The following is a 21,590-nucleotide window of genomic DNA, read 5'->3' as shown; positions in this document are numbered from 1 at the left end:
CACCTTGGCTTGCCCTGGCACTTCGGGACTCAGGGCACTCAGTGATCTGAACTACCTCACTTTTGCATCCATTTGACAGAAGTCAGACTATACACAATGCTTGGTATGCTCAGCATCAGCCTTCAAAAATCTAAATCTCCTGGATTTAAACAGGTAAAAACTTGACAGGCAAAGAATGTATTCTGTGAATTCACAGCTTTCTTCTCCTCTTCACCCATGCACGCACCTTTAGATGTTTGAGTGCCTGCTCTGCAACCAGCTCCTCTTTCTTGTTCCATTCCACAGCATTCATGACACAGGTCCAAAGGAGACCAATCACTGCTGGCTCTGGCAGCTCATTTCTTTTCATTTCCTCTTTTACATAAAGCACTACCTGAAGAAGGAAATAAGGGACATTTCTAATGAACCAGAAATTATGCCGACTTTCCAAACACTTGTACTCATTTACAACATCATGGTGTAGAAGTATTAAGAAACAAAATTAGAACAAGATTTTGACCCACCCCTCCAACCTAACAGTTAATGAAGTTAAAGGAAATACATTCTCAAGGATAAATGAAGGAAAATGAAGAAAACTACACCTGGAAATATAGAGAATATTTGGTTGCTTTAGTTTTAAGCACAGAGTGAACACATGAATAAATTAAAATAGTTTAAAGAAAAACAGAGGAAATCTGATCTTCTCTACCTAATGTTGATTTAAGTCTTTGATTATGATTATATAAACAGAAGGTTGTAAAAAAACCACGTTTACCTCCTTAATTGGGCATTCCTGAGAGAGACGTTCTTGTAGTTCTTTTTGAAGTTCTTTACGAGTCCCCAGTGACTGCTGAACTCTAAGGAAATCTGAGAGTTCTTTCAGACCTGCTTCAGTAAAATACTTGGCAAAATGGTCCACATTTTGCCGGTTGGCTGGAAATAGTTCCTAAAAAGACAGGAATGCTCTCTGTTAAATAACCAACTATGACTCTTGACAGAATTGAAAGAACATTTTTTAAGAATGAACTGTGGGAATAACCTATTACTTCACTTAAAACACTGCTTGTATCCACACTTGAAAAGTCAACACTTCATTCATATTGCGGTGTTTCACTGTAGTGGAGGGAAAAAAATTATGTCCAGTTACACAAATAAGCTAACACTCACTCCATGTGACGTGCATGTACTTAGGAATAGCCATGAGCCAAACATGTTGCTCAAAGCAGTCCTAAGAGTAACCATACTTTTTCCAGTTTCCTAGTGTCTTGTAGAGAAAGTACAAAGGAATAGATGGCAAAGCCATTCATTATAAGCAAAGCATATTTATCATGCCCTCTCAGTGCATCCACACATTTATCTCTTAAGAAAAATACATTCAACAAAACATAAGTGGCCCAGCCACCCTGACCTACCACTAATCATTTAACAAAAATCACAAAATTTACTATGTACTGTTAACATTAACTCCTGCAAGCATTTCTAATTAAAAGGCACTGTCAATTTATGGAAGTCCAGCTACTTAGAAAAGTTAAAATTATTCTTAAAAATCACTATAGCAAATGCCCCATCTTGGAAAGCATTCAATGGCATTTGCTTACCATCCATTCTCAGTGTCTTAATGATCTGTGGGATGGATAACACTTTTTTTAAAAAAAGAAGCTGGAGACTTTCCATCTATTTACTTACTGACTAATGAAATTAAGAAACTTTCATGAAGGCATCTATGTAGGCAATATCATCTGATACTTTACAGTTGTTTAACAGAGCAAAGTAATGAGAGCCAACAGCTGAAAGTTTAAGCCAGTCAAGCCTGAAATAGAAATAAGATGCAGTTTTCTCCCCTGCCCTCCCTGCACAATAAACAGTGTAATTAGCCCCTTTCCCAGTTAATGGCAGATTATTTATGACTAGTAAAATTAAAATCAAGTGCAAATTGAAGAGCTGGAGGGGCATGGGAAGACCCTTACTTCTGAAAGATACTTGCTTAGTTATATATTATTGAGGTAGAAACAGGAAATAACTGCTGAGTCTCCAGGCATTGCTACACAGGATGTGTATTTGAGTGCATTATCACAGCAGCCACCTTTCTGAAGGATTAAAAAACCCCAAACGATCTTCAGAAAGACAGTGGAAAAAAATGAAATTGGCACATATTCATATATTCTCTGAATATCTTGCTACAAACCCATAACCTGTATCTTGCTACAGGTTTTGAGTCCTAAGGCTGAAAGCCTTCTGCACTATACCTACTAGGTCTGCTGCCACCCCTGCAGGACCACTTTTGCTACCTAGATGACTACTGCTGCAGAACATTAGCTTACTATTTGTTTACTATACTATTTAAACACTGCTGCTTCAGAATCTTACATTCAAATCTAACTCCTTATACGTTATATACCATTTGCAAAAGAAATATTTAAAGAAATTTAAAGAAATAGAGCTGCTCATGCCCATTTGCTGGTATGTTTTGTTAGCAGTGGTTAGGAAAAAGCCCCATTTATTTAATTCACAAGCCCCATATATATAGTCTTTCAGAAGGCATCTGACTACAGGAAAAATAGAGACAGAATGTAAAAACATGTGATACTTAATATTCCTGAACCTGTATCAGTGCTACAGCCATAACAATATTGCTGTGTTTCAAAACATTTTAGAAACGCTAACAGAGTCTGAGGGGGAGTTAACATGCTTACAGCAAACTACCATCTGCATTTCCTTTCCTTCCTTTTCCCTGGGAGAGATAAAGATTATTGAAAATATATTGTACTTACTAGCAATCTCTTATCGAGGTTGGCTTTTCTTAAAGCAGAGGTAACAGAATTGGCATCTTTCTCTGCCATCCATGCTTTAAAAAGCTTCACAGCGAAAGAGGCTGCAATCCCTATTAGAGAAAAGCACAACACATGTTTCAGTAATTTTCAACATAAATTAGAGCAAACAATAGGAAGTACAAGGTTACAAAAAAGTTACAAGACTGGAATGAAAATACATTTATGACAATAGAAACAAACACACAGAGCTGAAATGCCTATTTTCCTCTAATGCAAAATCAGTTTTCTGAATTATGTTAGATTATTTGAAAATCTTTTCATTTGATATTGCCCATCTCCATTCAGTTGTTCAAAGATTTTCTTTGCAATTATTTTTCCTACATTCCCAATTCACAGACTGAGTACAATGCAAGAGGAAAAACTATGCGTTAAATGGATAGGAAACAAAGGCACAAAGCAATAAAAGATAACCAGGAACAAGAACTAAAAAAACATGTATTCAAATGTTTTTTTAGCAAATCCTGGAATAAGGTTAAATAACTTTGCAACTTCAAGGTCACTGATTGTACTATTTCTTCCTAGGAGGTATTTAGTAGCCAGTTGTACCAGGCACAAGCACTAGTTTAAGCCCACACCTCCTATTTCCTAGAGCTGCACCACCACCATGACTGCTCCAGATTCTCCACTGCAAGTGCAGGGAGCTGAAGGAAGCTGAAAAGGTCTCGGAGATGGAGCTCATCCTTGAGGAAGGTTGCCTGTAGGTCAGTTATGCTTCTCCATACTACACTCATACCAGCATCAGGGCTACTGAAGGCAGTGACAATGGTAATGCATAAGGAAAAGCACAATCCTACAGCTGGGTACTGTAGTTTTCTGTCTCACCTCCCGATAGCCCAGAAGCTCTTAGAGCTACATGGGACCTATTGGTGAGAAGGAACTTCATCACTCTTAGCCACTTTATAGATAGATATTAATTATTTTTATTTCTAGGACACTTTGACTAAATGAGTCACCAAACAAGAACAGAAGAGACTGCTCCCAGACCACTGTAAAGCTCACTGACAGACTTTACACGTCTTGACTTATGGCAGTTTTGGCAAGCTTATTTCAGGAGCTTAGTCATAAGATGTGATCCTTAGAGAAATACTGTACAGAATCAGGGATACACCATGCCAGGCCAAGAGAGGCCTGCAAATATTTCTTTGGGCTTCTTTTACATGTTGGACATGATGCAGCAATCCTCAGTGCTGCAAGCTAAGATTAACAAAGCCTGGTCAACCAGTAGGTGACTTAAGCATAACTTCCACTGCAAACACACTTCAGCATATCCATGTGCTTATGTGCTCAACACCAAAATTGAATGTAATGGCCTCCGTCACCAATCATTATCACATCGTACCCATTTTCTCTAGTTTTAGCTTAAAACAAAACAAAATAAGTTTTATGCCAGTATCAGGATTAGAGAGTGTGCTGTTTTCAGCTGGGGTAGAGTTAATTTTTTCACAGTGGCTGTATGGGGCTTTATTTTGGATTTATGCTGAACACTGGTTTGATAATACAGATATGTTTTTATTATTGCTGACCAGGGCTTCCAAAGAGCCAAGACCTATTCTGTTTTTCCAACTGCCATGCTGGCAAGGAAGTTGGGAGGAGACACAGCTGGGACAGATGACCCCAACTGACCACAGGGATATTTCAGACCATATGACATCATGCTAAGTATATGAAGTGGGGAGAAGAAGCAAGAAGGGAGGAACATTTTAAGAGTCTTCCTAAGTACCTGTTACATGTGATGGCACCCTGCTCTCCTGGAGGTGACTGAACACCTGTCTGTGGGAGGCAATTAACTAATTCCTTGTTTTGCTTTCTGTGTGTGTGCAACTTTTGCTTTTCCCATTAAACAGTCTTTATCTCAACCCATGAGTTCTCCAGATTTTACCCCTCCCATTCTCTCCTTGATCCTGCTGGTGTGGGAGTGAGTGAGCAGCTGTGTGTGGGGCTTGACTACTGGATGGGATTACACCATGACAGGGGGAGGTTGTTGTAGGGCTTCACTACCCACATATTTTCAAACTTACTTCTCATTTACAGTCCAAATTTATCATTAGCCTGTTCCTATACTCTGTACACGTGCTTTCATTCTTTTCCTTTAAACAGCTCTTCTCTTTTTGCTTGCTTCATTCTTTCCCCCCCTTATTTGCAGAAAGTAATTTCAGTCATTTATTTTACTGACTAACCCCATTAGCTGCTCTTTGCATTTGAATTACTTTGCCAGCACAGGGGACAAGAAGGGTACACTTAACCCTGGCAAGATTCCACCACCACCTAGACCTTTCTCTGTCTCTACTCCAAGTATGTCAGCAATCCACGAAAGAATATTTTGTTTTCCAACTATATAAAACAGTAAACGTAGCAACAACACTGAAATGAGGTAATCTAAAAATAAATTAGCTATTTGCACTCAAACTTGACTAATCTCCTGTCCACAGAATCTACACTTATCTCACTTTCAGCCATTTCTTAGCCAATGTTACAAGTTCCATGCTGATCAACAAGTCCCTCAGCTCACCTGTTTCCTCACATATTTTAACCTCACCTGCCTACAGCATTGTTTTTTTGTAAATCAAAGGAATCTTTGAATTTATTAATGTATGATCTACTTGTTTTGCCTTTCTTTGATCCCCATTTTTAAACTATCTTTGCATCTTCAATTATTCTTGCATAAAATACCTACCCCAAGATACTGACTGAAAAATCTTTCCTCAAATGCTGTCATAGATGCATTTTTAATAAATATAAACCAAGAACTAAAAGTATATGTAAGCTCTGATAAAAGTTTAGGGCTCCTAGAAATGTAAGTTCATAAAGCAAGTAAGAATCGTATTCTTAAAATGCTAAATTTAAAATATAACAATTTCCATTATTTTTAAATAATTTGGGTTTTCCAATGCCTTTTGTCTTCCCATAACTATGAAGACTTTCATTTAAACGCATTGCAGACAATCATCCTAAAAACATGGATTAGTGCTTTTGTTTGAGATTTTTCCTAGTTTAATTATGATTTCAAAAGCCATGAGTGATGATAGAGCAAAGCTGCAGCTGTGCCTTTTCTTTCTGCAGCATTTAGAAAACAAATGCAATGGTTAGCATGCTGCAAATGAGAACATGAAGTTAGAATCATTTTTTAAAAATGAAAATTAGAATACATTTTAGCTTTTTAGCTAATATATAACTCTTTAACAAAACCAAAAAAAGGTCATGAAAACTGTTCACTCTACCACTACATTTACAATCATGCCAGGTAGTCAGAACTGTCAGAGAAAGAAATTGTTGAGGAAGCAGTTGTAAAATCAGGACTCCAAGGTACATGGCTATAAATATATAACAAAACTCCTTAAATAAAGTAATTTCAAAAAGGCACCTTAAGACTGAAAGAACTCGTTTACTCATAATAAACACAAAATCGTGAAAAAGTTTATCAGTCACTGATCACTACTAGTATGAAGGCAAAATGAGGGACTGATTTTTGATCTGCACTATCCCTTTGGCCTACATGTGATCTGCCTCATTTCTCACTCACAAGATATTAACAACACTTGAAGAAATGCCAGACTTATCTCAGGAAGAGATATTGTACTTCACACTTTTACAGTACCACAATAATACAAAAATTCTACAGTTTTGCATACACAAGTATGACTTCCAAAAAACCATAAATCCTTTAGGGTTTGTTTTTGTTTTGTGGCTTTTTTTTCTGTCTGATTGGCCTCTTATAAGATTTCACAAAGTATACTGGCCACTGCTGTCTGTTTATGCTTCTGCTTTAAAATACTGATTCTGTTGTACATTCACAAGTTTCCAACTTCCATTTTATTGCAACGTATATAATGCATTGCAATAAAATACATCTCCCATAAAAAATTTAAGATAAGAAAAAAGATATGGAAAATTACCTTCTTTGACTATATTGTCAGTGAAGAGACTTGTTAAAATTGTAGCAGGAAGAGTCCCATTGGCTAAGAGGATGCCAGAAAGCATTGCCAGTTTTGTCTGCTCCGTCTCAGTAAAGGCTTTAAGAAACAACAGGAGCTGTGGGCCAGACAAGAAAAGAAAAAGTATTTATTTGAGGCACAGGTGGACAACAGGCAGAAAGTAATATTAACGGTTTTATTTCTTATTTCTTGAGAAATCTCAATACAAATTACAGCAATCACATCAAAATCTACCCAGAAGCATGACAGTGACATTTCACTGATCTCTTGTAATTTCACTTTCTCTAAGAACACAAGACAAGTACCTGAAGGGAGTCTGCAAAAAAGATGTAGAGAGACTATTTACAAGAGCAGGTACTGACAGCAAAAGGGGGAATGGCTTCCAACTGAAACAAAGCTTATTTAAATTAGAAAGAAATTTTTACTGTGAGGGTGGCAAGGCTTTGGGATAGGCTGCCAGAGAAGATGTAGATGCCCCACCCCTGGCAGTGTTCAAGACCATGTTGGATGGAGCTGAGCAACCTGGTCTAGTAAAATGCATCCCTGCCCATAGAAGGGGGGTTGGAGCTAGATGGTCTTTAAGGTCCAAAGCCATTCCATGATGCTTTAAGGTCCAGCCTAAGCCATTCTATGATTCTGCAGGGAATATGGCTTTAGTCTGGAATAAAAGACCTGTCTTCTCCAAATATATATATGCATGTCTAAAGATAAAAGTACTTGGCACAGGCTTGAGACACACAGAAATTACAGGATCACAGACAGGAGCCTGCCTATTCACATCTTCAGACTTCCAGCTAAGCCACACAGAGTTGCAATTTGTTTTCTAGCTTTTAAAAACTATTGCTGATGCAAACAATAAAAAGGATGGGAAAATTTCCTGGTTTTCTTTTAGGGAAGGGGACACAGCACAATTACAACAGATTCTTCTACTGGCTAAAATAATAATTATATTTCAAGATCAGACACTATTGATAAAGCCAACACAGTACAGACAGGAACACAGGCCCATTTAAGACCTTACCATTCCTAGTACTAATTACAAGAGAAAACAACTTGAGAAAAAATTACAAATCTCATCAGCTTGGAAGATCTGAACTACATATACACCTTTTAAATCTAAAACTGGCAATTAAGTATTTTTAAAATCTTAATTTCATATGTTAAAATTATTGACTTGAGAGCATATTGAGGAAGTACATTATGCCCTTTTTCTTTTATATCAGAAAAAAAAAAAGCCATGCAGAATCAGGTTTTGTCAATGGCATTACTGTTAACAATAATGTTTTCTTAACGTATTGTTAGTGATCACAATATGGGTGATGGGGAAAAAAAAAGAGATGAGTCATTAAAGGACAGCTTCATTCAAAAAAGCTGCTGATTCCATCAAATGCTAGCTTACAAATTTACCATTGCCACAGAAGAAAGGAAAAAAAAAAGAGATTACTGCAGATACAATTTTCTGCAGTTAAAAAGAATACTCATTTTTTTTTCTTCATAAGGAAGAACAAATGGCACCTCTCCAAAAGGATGTCCTGATCTTCTGCTGTCAGGACACCCTTTTTTATTTTCTACAAGAGCAACAAATGCAGTTAAAGCAAAACAGTTTGTTTTGATAGAAAATTCTCACCAGGTTTCCACCATTAGGATATTTCTTAATTATCAGATTCTACCCATACAAAGGGACAGAATATGACACATGTCCCTGTCCTTGTTTGTTACCATGGACAGTGAGAGATCTTTTTCGGAGATATCCAAGCAGTTTATCAACAAATGTAAAACTTTTGAATGCAGTGATGTTTTAAAAATCCAGGTAACCAACAAAGTTATTAAATCTCATGCAGTGTTTTATGAATAGTTCTTCTCTGCATCAGTGAACAGAACTGAAAAAAATCCTCATTCATACGGTAGTACTTACAAAAAAACATCAGCTTTAAATTACAGCTTACACAGGACTGAATGACTCAGCCACAGACAAATCACTTGGAATTTTTTTCAGTGGGCTTCAGCCAAATGACTGCAACATACACTTTTAGCTTAAAAGAACAATTATGAAACTACCACATCTCAAGGTGTAATTTTATTTCAGCAAACTGTGACTCAACCACAAAATGCATGAAAATTCGGGATGCAGAAGAATGGAGTTACTATTTCTAAATACATGACTGAGAAACAAGTGGTGTGCTGTATTTCCAAATGCAGCAACTAACTGGTGTGTATAATGGTGCAGGCAAAGGAACTCCAGGGCCACATTTAATGGAAAACAGAACATTCTTACAGAATTTCAATATAATCCTAGTGTAAACTGGAAGCCTGTGGATTTAAAGCTTTCTTTATATAAGCTTTGTCAATAATACTGTACTAAAATGAGACCTACACAAGAAAAAAAAATCAGAATTAGACCTGTTTCCTGGAAGTATGGAGACTGTTAACAAAGAGAAAACAGCTTCAGATTTGTGTACCCCACTTAATTTTTTTTTCTTTTGCTTCTAAATAACCAATAGATTAGGATTTTGATTAGAAAGTGGTCACCCTGACCACTTTAACATAACAGGTTTTGATATACTTCTGAGTTCCAACCTCCAACCTCCATCCATTACATCAGTAATGTGTAGATCATGAACAGTTACACCCATTCATGTCAAATTCTGTTTCAAACAGAACCTTTATCTTCTACACATCCCTTGCTACTTAAAGTATTGTTGGTGCTACTTGCCTAATTTTTGTTTTGCCAATATTTTTCAAAAGCAGCTCAAACCTAGACTTACCCATTTCTGCTGCCTAAGAATACTATTCTATAGTTTCCAGCAGTTGTGAAACATAGTTCAGGGGGAGACTAAGTGATAGGAAAACTCAAATCTTTCATAAATCCATTTTAAAAACCATGAAACAGAACTTAAACTTCAGTTCAAAGTTGTTACTTCAGATTTTTACTACCAATTAATTTAAACACTCTTCTTTTACCATCACAATTACAAACCTCAGTAGGGAAGTCACAAAATGTCCAGGACGCTTCAGAATAGTTCCCAACCACCCACAGAACATTCTCCAAACTAATGCTTCCCTGCTGTTAGCCAAGCACAGACATTACTGCTTTCATTAGACACAAACTGATTCCAGGCATAAAAAGGGCAGCTCTGGCTCATTAATTTGTATTTCTATGATATCTATAAGAACTCCCAACTATATAAGCAGAAATTCAGAATACCTAATAAGCATTAAGACCAGGCCTCATGTGATGTTCCATGTTGTTCTTGTCATTAAAGAAAAAGTCTTTTAAGTATAATTTCTGGGCATAGAAGATGTGCACAAATAAACATATTCACAGAACATTAAAATGCACACAAGAAAAACAAGTGCCTCTGATCACCTCTTGTGAACCAGAAATTTTAAATGGTGAAAATTACGGAACTTTACCCACACAGGGAGCATAGTGTCTTTTTATGTCTTCATTACCTGGTCTGTTGCTGACAGTTTGTCACATCTGCAGAGAGCTGAATTGTCAGCAATGGAAAAGGCAGCTAATATAGCAACAGATATCTGCTGACTGAGTCCTGCCTTTCTTTCAGCTGACTTAAAGCATTTCTGCTCACTCTCTATTCAATTGCAGCATGTTATTCTCCTCTTATTTCCTAATACCTAGCTTAATTTACAGTTCTTTCATTAGGAAAATAGGAACGCAAATAGTGGACGTCACAACATCTGCCGGCACTTGACATCCTCTTATGACTCAGTAATATTTACCACTGTTAAGACAAAAAAAATTATCTGTACTTTATCCCAACTGTAATATTAAAAAGTTTATATAGAAAATTACCTAAACATGCAAACATACTAGACAGACAGACAATAACTGCATTCTTCATCCAAGAAAATACATATGTAGAGAAAGAAGAACACAAGTTTGGAACTTAGAATTTTACTGAAATGGTTGCAAAATGTCATGGGCCTATGCCAGTACATTGGGACATGCACATATGAATTTAAAAGTGCCTACATGAAAACACAGCAAGTGAGCAATGCATCTAAACATTGTTAAAATTGCTTGCACAAACTAACTTATATGTAAAACTTTAGATATATAGTTTGCTTATGCCATTAGACAAATGAGTAACTGGCAATTTTAAGGAGAGGTAAGAAATAAAACAACTGAAAGCTATAAGCAGACAAAGAGAGGAAAGATGGTAGAAAATAATGTCCTAATGAGAAAGTCGTGATCTAGAAAACATAAAGCAACTACTTGTGCAAATACTGCTATCTAAGATAAGCTCTCTTGAAAGAAAAGTCCCACTGACAGCATTGGCTTCTTTAGCGTGAAACTGCTGGTATTGCCTTGATTTTTTTGGCATGCCTTTTTCTATGAGAAGAGCTAATTTCCCCCCAAGTGCTCTATCTGCCTAATGAGTCTGCCAGAAACATCACTTTCATTGCTGGGACAATGACCCACAAAAAAATGTCAGCAAGTCACTCTTTTACAATATCTAACCACCAACTAACTTGCAGCCACGACTTCTGGAAATACAAATGTATCTATCTTCTGGACCTCCATGGGCAGCTACTCCTGTATAAATAACACCATGCAGGGATTAAAGGATGAAGTGGTTAAAAACCCTGCAGCCTCGTAAGTGAGAAAACAGCCACTTTATGGATTCACACAAGCAAAGGGAGGGAGAAGGTAAGCAAAAGGCACCTACAAGTAGTCCTTAAGGGTTTTAAGGGCAATGGCAGTGGAGGTGCCATAGTCTCATCTTGTCACTAAGAGTGCAAAGTGAATTTTTGGAAGCTTAAGAGGATGCAAAGCCAAGCAAGTTACAGAAATGAGCGGAGGCAGCTTCAATTGACATGGCATTTGCTTAATATGCTGAGCACTCTCTGAAACTTGAATGCTGTGAGTCAGCGCTTCTCATGTCAGTGATTACAGTAATTAACAGCAGGAACATTAGATTTATGTGGGGATAGAGGTAAATTTAGGTCTTTAGAATGATGTACTGAGTAATCAGCATCAGTTGATAGGCATGCTGGCCACGAGTGTAAAAATAATTTCCTGTATGTGCAAGAACGTATAAATCAAAGCCAAATTAATTCAGGCACAAGAAGTGCTGGTGAGGTACCAAGCTCCAAATGTGCCCTCATTTGACCCTTGTAGCAACCTTTCTAATGTTTATATAATATGGAAACACATTTTTATGTTTAACAAACATGATATTTTAGTCATGGGACAGGTTTTGCCACTACCAGCATGCTTGTTAAGTTACAGGACAGTACAGTGATTATTACTTATTCAGGCCATTAGAAAAAGATATTTAGATCTGTTACTAGGGACTCAAAATAGACAAAATAAATCTATATGTTGTTTTTCAAACATTTCTACCCTGGCTTTTCCCGTCTCCTTAGAATTCAGTATCACAAAACAAAACAGCATTCACAAATAGCCACTACAGTCTAAGAGGCAAATCCTGAGCACTCTGCCACTGGTGAGGACTGTCTCTTACACATATATGTGGCCCCAAATACAAAAAACTTGTGGTAAGGATTCATTCCAACAGTGCAGGAGTGGTTTAATGCTCTTACACCAAGAGACATTCTGCACAGCAGATTTGCATTTATTTTTTGGGAAAAAACCAGAGAGATGCTCTATTTGCAGGACAGTAATACCACTTCTCATTAAGAGGAATACCCCAAACTGTATCAAAATTTTGCACAATGAAGTCTGGAATAAGAAAGTGAGTTTGGTTAGAGCAACCAAAGGAATCATCAATTCATAAACACGCTACATCAAGTGCTTCCTGCAGTACTCCCACAGAGCTGAATTTGCAGAGTAAAGCTGCCTCCTGCAGATTCCATCCTCTTTTCCAGTAGAGCTAAATAAAACACCTAGCAGCATCACATTTGTACATATACAATTATATTAGAAATATAGTAAAAACATTATCATTCCAGTAAAGACTGCCATCAACATTACCTTCTTGATTTCATCTTCAAATGCTTTCTCCAGATATTTGTATCTCCTGATAAGCTTATTGAAGACCTAAAGACAAACACAGATTAACTTAAAAAGTGTAACAATCACAGCCATCTTTCTTTACAAAAAAAAGTAAAGGAAAATAAGCAGCTTTCAGGATATTTCTCTAGTGTTGTCTGCCCCATGGAGAACACAAAACATCCTTCTCTCAATTTTGTGATTCTTGCTTCATAGAGCAATGACTGAATGGCAGAATTTACTGCAGTTTGAATATTTTAATATTTTTCAATTTTTTTCCCTTCTCCGCTTTTCACCCTATCCATAGATAAAAGCAAGGGAGAGGAGGAGAAACAGGGTAACTGCACCCTTCCCACAGTAATGCAGCCCAGCTGTAGCTCCCAGGAGGAAGCTCCCAGCTGTAGGCTGATGGAGTAAGGATGCTGGGCATCTTCAATAGATGCAATATCTTGGCAATTCAACTACATAAATGTTTACAACAAAACACACTACTGTCAGAGAAAGAACATTTGCCAAAGCTTCTAAAAGAATTATATTATTTGTATCACTTGTTCTCTAGTTTTGACCATTTGTTTCCCATCATGTGACCACAGATTATGAAACTAGAAGCAGCACAGGTGCAGAGTTCATTCAAGGTGAAGAAGGAAGAGGTAAGAAATTAAATTAAACAAATCATCACTCGCACTGCTGTAAAAAGGCACAAAGCCTATGACTCACTGTCACAGGTAAAAAGCTTTATGTGGGGAACAAATGACATTATTGCCACACTGGATGGGGGAGGAAAGAAAATTTGGTTTAGAAAGCTTCAATTCACTTTCCGTAATATAAAATACATCCAAACATGCTAACTTGTAGTATTTTGGCTCGGAAAAAGTAGAAAATCAAGTGTGGCCATACTCAAAATTAGAGAACACACAGAATCCTAATAAAATAAGATAGAAGATGATAATGTAAGATTCTTGTTAATATTCCCAAATAAAATTCTGCATATTTTTAAGTCTCTGTAAATGACAGAATCATGACATATGCAAATAATCCACTAAAATATCAATATTAATTTAAGTCTTTTGACTTGAAGAATTTTCACTTTTAATTGTTTCCATAACTAAATCCACAAAAAAACCAGCCACACTACCTGGGAGACAGAGTAATAAATTACCTTATAGGCATTTTCTAGATAAAAAAATCTAAATACTATTTTAGACTAACTTCACATTTTCATAATACAGTAAGAGCTCTATTTTTCATTATAAATGAAAAAATTGCAAGGTCAATAAAAAGACATCTCTTCAGGCAATAATTACAAAATGTTGAATTATTTTGGTGGCTTTTGGTTTGAAGTGCAGCAAATCCATTGAAAATTCCACTCCTGCAAATCCTGAAACAAAGCCTTACTTTCAATTTTTCAATATGAAATCTTTTACTTCAAATTTCTCCTTGGAGGACTAGAACTGATAATTTTTGTTCAAAAGATCATTAAAATATTAGAATTCAAGAAGACAGAATCAATGCCTTTACTGATAACAGAGATTTCCCTGAAGCCAAATACCCTGTTTTCAAGAGATGATAAAGCTGACACATGAGAAATACTGACTTCCTTTCCAAAAATAAGTAATTTAACTAATCTAGATTTTTAAAGGTGTTTTTTAAAGAAGCTTTCTGCTATGAAGCAAATATATTTTACCAATGTAGATTTTTGTCCCAGCAGTCTTTGAATCAGCTATGGACCTCTCCAGGAGCTTATCACCCTAAACACCTTAGCAGGAACACCAGCTTTTATGCTTTTAGTTGCTGTCTCCAGCATTCCAATAATACCCAGCAATTTAAAAAGATAAATACATACTTAATTAGCAATACAGTTTTGACATATGGGAGTTGCAAGGGTATTGCATTTTTATACAATCCTACTGGTAAGCAGAAATGCATGGTGGCTTTGAACTTTCCATAGAATTCATACTGTAATTTCTCATATAATTACTACCTTCCATTATGGGGTTATGCAAAGTTAGTTTATTTTCAAGAACGTTTTAGGGTTCACTGGCTTTTTGTATTAATTTCACATAGGCATGCTTATGCAAGCCTTATTCCTGCAAGAAGAAATTATACATCACACATGTAGGAGAAATGAAAGCTCTTGGAATATATGCCCAACTCCTAACTAGTTATGCAACTAAAGTTTGGAGGCGTGAGCTTTATATTTTTTGTCATTCATATACTTCATAGAATTGTTTAGGTTGGAAAAAACCTTTAAGACCATGGAGTCCAACTGTTAACCCAGCAGTCCCAAGTGCCACTAAACCATGGCCCTAGGCTACCATGTCTACAGATCTCTTAATATCTCCAAGACTGGTGACTCCACCATTTCCCTCGGCAGCCTACTACAACGTTTGACAATTCTTTCAGTGAATAAATTTTTCCTAATATCCATCTAAACCTCACCTGGCACACCTTGAGGCCATCTCCTCTCATCCTGTCACTTGTTATGTGTGAGAAGAGACTGACCCCCACCTGGCTACAGCCTCCTTTCAGGGAATTGTAGAGAGTGACAAAGTTTCCCCTGAGCCTCCTTTTCTCCAGGCTAAGCACTCCCAGCTCCATCCACTGCTCTTCACAAGGCTTGTGCTCCAGACCTTCCCCAGGCCACTGCCCTTCTCTCAACACTCTCCAGCACCTCAATGTCTTTCTTGTGGTGAGGCCCCAAAAATGAACACAGGGTTTGAGGTGTGGCCTCACCAGTGCTGAGTACAGGGGGATGTACACTGCCCTAGTACTGCTGGCTACACCACTGCTTATAAAAGCTGAATTTCTGATACAGTGCATGTGTTTCTTAAAATATGGTCATATAAATATTTCAGTCTGCACACAAAAAAAAGTCAACAAAACTAGTAAGGGTGGTTTCTAGAAACAGACTCAACCAATGGTGGACTGTGATAAGCAAGACTGCTTTTTGTAAAGAAAGCATTGACACCTGTGATCAGATTATCCCAGACATCCTATTTTCTTACCTAAAATGTGCATGTTAGGGCAGATTAATGATTAACAGGATTTTCAATTGGTCTGTAGCTAGTCTAGTGCAGCCTAGACAGACTGCAGATGTTCCATTATAATCCCTTTTGACACGTAAATGGAAAACAGTAATCAGCTGCGCCTTTACTGACCTGAGCATAATTTCGGATGGCATCATGATCTTCATCTGCAAAAAATACACAGTGGTTGGTCATCTTGGTCTTGTCATTGTCATCTATGCGTGTGCCTCCAGGAGCTGTAAGAAAGGAGAAAAAAAAAGGCAAGGAATTATTTCTTACTTTAAAGAATGTAAGATTTAATAAGTAAGTCCAGTAAGTCTTGCATTAATATCACAGAGGCAAAAGGCCACAGTAACAGCTGGGGAGAGGGAGAAAACAGAGACAGACCAAACTTTGCTAAGATATGGTGGCACCTGACAGAAGGAACACCTGGCTGATATGCTGCACTGTAGATCACACAGTCCTCATAGGACTGAGTGATTCAGCTCACCCTAAGGAATTCCTAAGGAATCTCAGCTGGTCCTGAGAGCACCGAGAGTGATCAAACAAGTATGGGTTGGAGCACAACCCTTACACATTATTTTAATTCTTACTTTAAACACCATAATAATGTAAATCCTTCCCAAAGAGAAAAGTATTAGCACTGTGTTAGTAATCTGAGTACTTGGAACATCCTGCTAACCCCTCTAATGCTTACCAAGCTCATGTAAACATGCAAAACACTGGCTTATTTTGTTGAGAGTTTTTTTCCTAGGTACTTCCACTAGCTGCTGTTTCCTGCATTACCTCAGATCTTACAAAAACATCTTTTCGTCTTACATACCAAAGAGCAGGAAGCAGCAGTCGAAGCAATGTGACCAGTAAAAGGCGATAACTTACTCAAAATTAAGAGGAAAGTGAAAAGCATGTTTTTGCCAGAAGCTGCCACTGATACCTGACAGAAAAGTCCCATGAACATGCACAAAGCACACCTCATTATCCTTCACTTCTCTGAGCTACCTTTTATTGCAACATCTACAAAGCAAGATTTGCAGCAGCTTTTAATCTGGAGTGCAACTTTTTATGCTAATAAATCCTTCAGTTTCCCCTAGTTAGCACCTCTCATTCTCTTTGCTGTTGCAAGCATATGCTGGTTTAGCTCAGACTTAAGGGTTCTCAGAGCAGTATCCAGAAAGTACTGAGGTGTTACTGTATGACAAACAACAAACAGTGCTATGATATGAGATGCAAGCAGTGAAATTGTAATACAGGCTATAATTTCCACTGTAGAGGAAGACAGCATCTTCAAACAAGCAAGTGAGGCTAATCATCAAAATTCTCTGTCAGATATTCTGCAGGTTACCTAACATGCTGCCAGCTACCAAAATATCAAAGAGTGTGTCAGCATAGCGGCGATAATCAAGCCGTGAGCCTGCTGCATCCAGAAACTTGGCTATAGCCTCCAGGTCATTCCCAGCTTCATTGAGGCCTTGGACAATTGTATCCCTGAAGACTGTGGGTTCAAATTTCTCTTTTTCATCTGAAACAGAGAGAAAGAAGAAGGAGAGAGAGTGAGTGTCAGTTTTAAAAATTGTTAAAATCCTGTATCAGTCAGCAATTGAAAGGACCACGGCACCTAAAATACTCCTCTCATTCTGCTCAACATACCATAAATTTGTTTAAGCTTGTATAATTTCAGGAAATTCTGCAGTGTTTACCCTTGCTTCCCCTCTCCTCATCATCTCCCAACAGCAAAACACACATAAACATATGGAATAAATAAACTGAGGAAAAGCAACTATTGTTTTCAAACTTCCTACTCTTCTCTTGCTCTGAGAGCAGAATAAAGGAAATGCTAAACTATAAATACATAATCTCACTATATGAACATTTCACTGTTCATCTCTTGCTGTTTTTCTTTTAATAACTATCTATACACATAACTAATATGTTTTCAAAAAGAGTCTTCAGGAAAAATAGGTGATTGAGTTATTAATAAAAATAGTTTTTTGAATAAACATTTAAGGCAACACAATGCAACCAAGAATTTATATCTTATATTCACAGACCTAAGCAGCACTAGGAACACAGCACGCACATAGCATTTTCCACAGCAGTCCCTTGTTGAATTCAATTAAGGCACAGCCTGACCCCCAATGTCCCTGTTTCAAGGTCATTAGTCACAACAGAAACAACTGCAACCTCCAGATAACTCTTATGTAGATTTAGCCATACCTCCTGCTGCCTTTTTGCCCATGCAGTTAACAGCTTACTGTGGCCACTTGAAGCTTCTTAAAAAAACTCACTTTTATAAAAGGGCACAAATAAAATGCCTGTTACTGTTAAAATAACTTCAAACTTCAGAAACAAAATTGCAAGCTGTTCTGTGCACTCATACACAGGGTTGTTATCACCTGCTGACACAAATACTGATACAAGTTCTTGTATCAGTAAATATCCAGAGGATCAGTCCAGAGACTTTTACTTACTGAATTGAGTATTGGTTACATTTCTGTCCAAACATCTGCTAATGCAGTCTGAAACATGCCAGCTGTAACTCTTGCAGACTTTCTGTGAAAAGTTCTGGACTTTATGCATCCTCTGGCTGCATGAGTAGCTTCCGTTCCTTGCTACTCATAATGCAGCTTTTCATCCCAGATCTTAAACAAGAGACCTTGCTTTTTAACAGCCTCTCTTCCCTGATCTCTTCCTTCGTTCCACGTACTTTCATGGCAATTGAATAACTATTTTACAGACAATTTCTACTCTTGATAGCTTTTCTGTGTGAGAATACAGAAAAGTTCTCTCTCCTCTGCTGCATGTACCTGAGAAGCACTCATTCTAGCACCTTCAGTACCTCACTTGCACATTCTCCTCCACTTCCAAAACATCCCCTTCTTCCATAGCAATTGCACCTGGAAGGCATAAAGCAGTCACTTCCACTCAGTGTCCCAGGTCACTGGGAAGCTCAGGGGATTAGTCCACTTGTCCTTTCAAGGAGCCTGGCAGCACACAGTCAGCTGCAGTTCAAGCACTAAGCACTGGAAAACTGCAGCATCCCCTTTTATTCCAGAAAGCCCCTGCTACACTGAACTTTTTGTGACTTATTGAGTCTACTACGCATCTCCACATGGACTGCTTCCCCATCCCCCAAGTCTGACCTCCTCAGACCAAAACAGATAACTCCATGGACACCCATACATATGTTCAAGCAACCATCTGCCCCCAACTCTGGCTCACCCTGAAGTGATGCACACATACATATGGCAAACCTAAATTCTCCACCACCATGCTCTCACCACCCAATACACTACTCAATAATGTCCCCCCTCTGGACTGCAAATGATTTCTTCCCAGGCTTTTACTTCACACCAGACCTTGGGAGATTTTCAGACTCTCAGCCACGTTCTCTTGACTTTGGCTGGCATGAAAACCTGGAGTCTGTATTCTGAGGAACCGCCTCTCCTATCTGCAGGGCACGGGCATCAGGGACAAACAAGGAGGTTGAGAGGGGAATTGAAGTAGGTGCCTTTGCTCCAGGGAAATACCCACAGAGAAGCATACTACTGGAATCCCATCCAAGCCACCAGACTTGCTACCAAAAACTGTTGCAGCTCTCCTCCAACTTGAAGTACAAAAACCAACCCAAAACAAAGAACAAAGCAGCCAACCAAGAAACAAACCAGTCTTTTACTGAAATAAGTACTTCAGTGTGTACTTCAGGCTATTTTACTTGTGCAGAAGAAACAGTTCCACCCATAAACAAGCATCTGAGTGTAATTATTCTCTTTTGGATTACTAAATAAGTATGAATTACTGGAAGAGCACAAAAAAAATTCAAAATGCTTGATGATACATCAACCAACAAGGAGATAGACTTTTGTTTTAAGAGCTGAAAAAAAATCCTGTTTTACTTTTTCAAATGTATTTTATCTAAAAATTTAAGTTTTCTCATCTAAACTACAAGGTATTATATGCTTGGTATCATGGGTACACAGTGCTCAGTACAAACACAAATACCATGATTAATATTTCTTAGCTATTTAAAATAGATTCTTCCCCTGCCCCAGAAGTCTTCCTCTCATCTGTAGTACTCTATTACTGTCTTGTCTATCACAATCTAAAAATTCACATAGGAACAGGAGGTGAATTCATTGCATGAAAAACGATTTTATTGAAACATTTTCCTAGTAAGCTAATGTATTGAAGAGGAAAATGCTGAAATATTACCAGGGGGTGAGTAAGAAGCCATCACCAACAAGGGATGACAGTCTGTTGAGTTGTCAAGTGCACAATTACTAAACAAGCACAGCTCCAATCATGGGCTAGCAGACGCAGGTGTAGCTTGCAGATGTGATGCACACAATATCCACTGCAGCAGTGCTATACACAGCTTTTTATTTTCAGAATGTTCCTAGATCCTTATTTCCTATCTTTTGCTTCTAAGAAAATCACAAAGTATGTTCATAGTCCTGCCTTAATTTTATCACTACAACAGAAGGCCCACAACTGTAATTCTATGGAAGGAAAAAGATAACATGAAGTAAGAAGAAGGGCCAAACAAGGTAACATAAAGGTGCTAATATTGAGTTTTTATTAGATAATTTTCTTATCTCCATAACTATAGCTCCATAAACAGAAATACTGGCCAGACACCAACTACTGCTGACCCTCACTGCAAAAGGAATATTCAACAGGTACAGAGATTATACCAAGAACTGACCAAACTATTTTATTTGCCTAGATTTATAGGAACTGTGAGATGCCTCCTTCCCTTGGAAAGTTTTTCCCTTAACAGTATCATTTTTTTCTTAAAACCTTTTTAAAGTGATTTGAATGTCTGCCACTACATATGTTGCATGCAAGGCTTATTTCTTTCATTTGGTTAACCAATGTAACTAGAAAGAGATTTACAAGCTCCTCCTCTTCTCTCTCAAAGATATTTTACACACTAAGCATACTTTCAAACTTTAAATTGAAAAACATTGTTTTATTCTTTCTTGCTCTGACAGCTCAGAAGTTGCTCACAACCTGAGATTAGTTGCAGCTAGCTGACCAGTGGTAAGAGTTCACATGTGCAGTTGGTTTTATTAGATGCCTGACTGCAGTGTCACACCTTGCTGAGATAGCAGTGCTGCAGGGATCTGCAGAAGGGAAAAAGGAGTATCATGGGACACAAATGGGTAAAAACAAGCAGCTCACTGTCCCCAGCAAGTGCATGTTTCAGACCCTCTATCTGCCTGCCTATTGCACACCACAGTACAGTCTCAAAAAACCATAATGTCATGGTCAAACCACAGCCAATGCATTCTGTCCTATCTGGATGGCATTTCGGTACTCATGCCTCTTATACTGAAACTCAGCATAAAAAAAAAAAAACTCAGAGTATCCTTTAGTCTTATGTCAAAGATGTAACAACCTATGGCACTGCTGTGATACAGAAGTATATGGAAAACTAAGGGAATAAACATACTTGGAAATAATTTCTCTTCTAAAACACTTTGCCTCTAGAAAGAACCAAGTAGCTATAAATTTCTAAGCAGGCTATTAAAATATTAAGGCAATCAGGATGACACCACTTTTGAAAAAGAGATCTTATGTTTTGAGTAAAAGAAGTGTTTGCATGTTAAAATTTCTATATTAAAGTCACTTAATATCCACAATCCCATTTAAGTAACCTCTCTCAAAGGAAAAATCACAGTTAATCTTTCAGACCACCCATGTCTTTTCCTTCTTCCATGTAATCAGCGAGTTACCTAGGGCTACTTCCAATCACTGTAAACAGAAATCCAAGGGATAGGCACAGAACTGCAAATCAAGTATCTTTATTTATTCTAATTATTGCTAATTAAATAGCAGTCAAAGA

The 21,590-nt window shown here is 37.6% G+C and overlaps 1 protein-coding gene across 3 annotated transcripts in view; it reads right to left on the bottom strand.

Moving 5' to 3' along the window:
• Positions 1-21,590, bottom strand: part of BZW2 (basic leucine zipper and W2 domains 2) — a 56,415-nt gene that overhangs the window by 12,563 nt on the left and 22,262 nt on the right. For all 3 annotated transcript variants that reach the window (XM_021538307.4, XM_085567563.1, XM_021538306.4), the window contains 7 exons: positions 17,088-17,264; positions 15,878-15,981; positions 12,702-12,767; positions 6,704-6,839; positions 2,751-2,860; positions 755-925; positions 227-373 (listed from right to left, as the gene is read on the bottom strand). In XM_021538307.4, the coding sequence (XP_021393982.1) occupies positions 227-373; positions 755-925; positions 2,751-2,860; positions 6,704-6,839; positions 12,702-12,767; positions 15,878-15,981; positions 17,088-17,264 (911 nt within the window). The remainder of the gene's footprint in view (positions 1-226; positions 374-754; positions 926-2,750; positions 2,861-6,703; positions 6,840-12,701; positions 12,768-15,877; positions 15,982-17,087; positions 17,265-21,590) is intronic.

The sequence above is a fragment of the Lonchura striata genome, chromosome 2 (genome assembly GCF_050655825.1).
Source record: "Lonchura striata isolate lonStrDom1 chromosome 2, ASM5065582v1, whole genome shotgun sequence".
NCBI classification, from domain to species: domain Eukaryota; kingdom Metazoa; phylum Chordata; class Aves; order Passeriformes; family Estrildidae; genus Lonchura; species Lonchura striata.
This window is presented reverse-complemented; position numbering and strand designations above follow the sequence as displayed.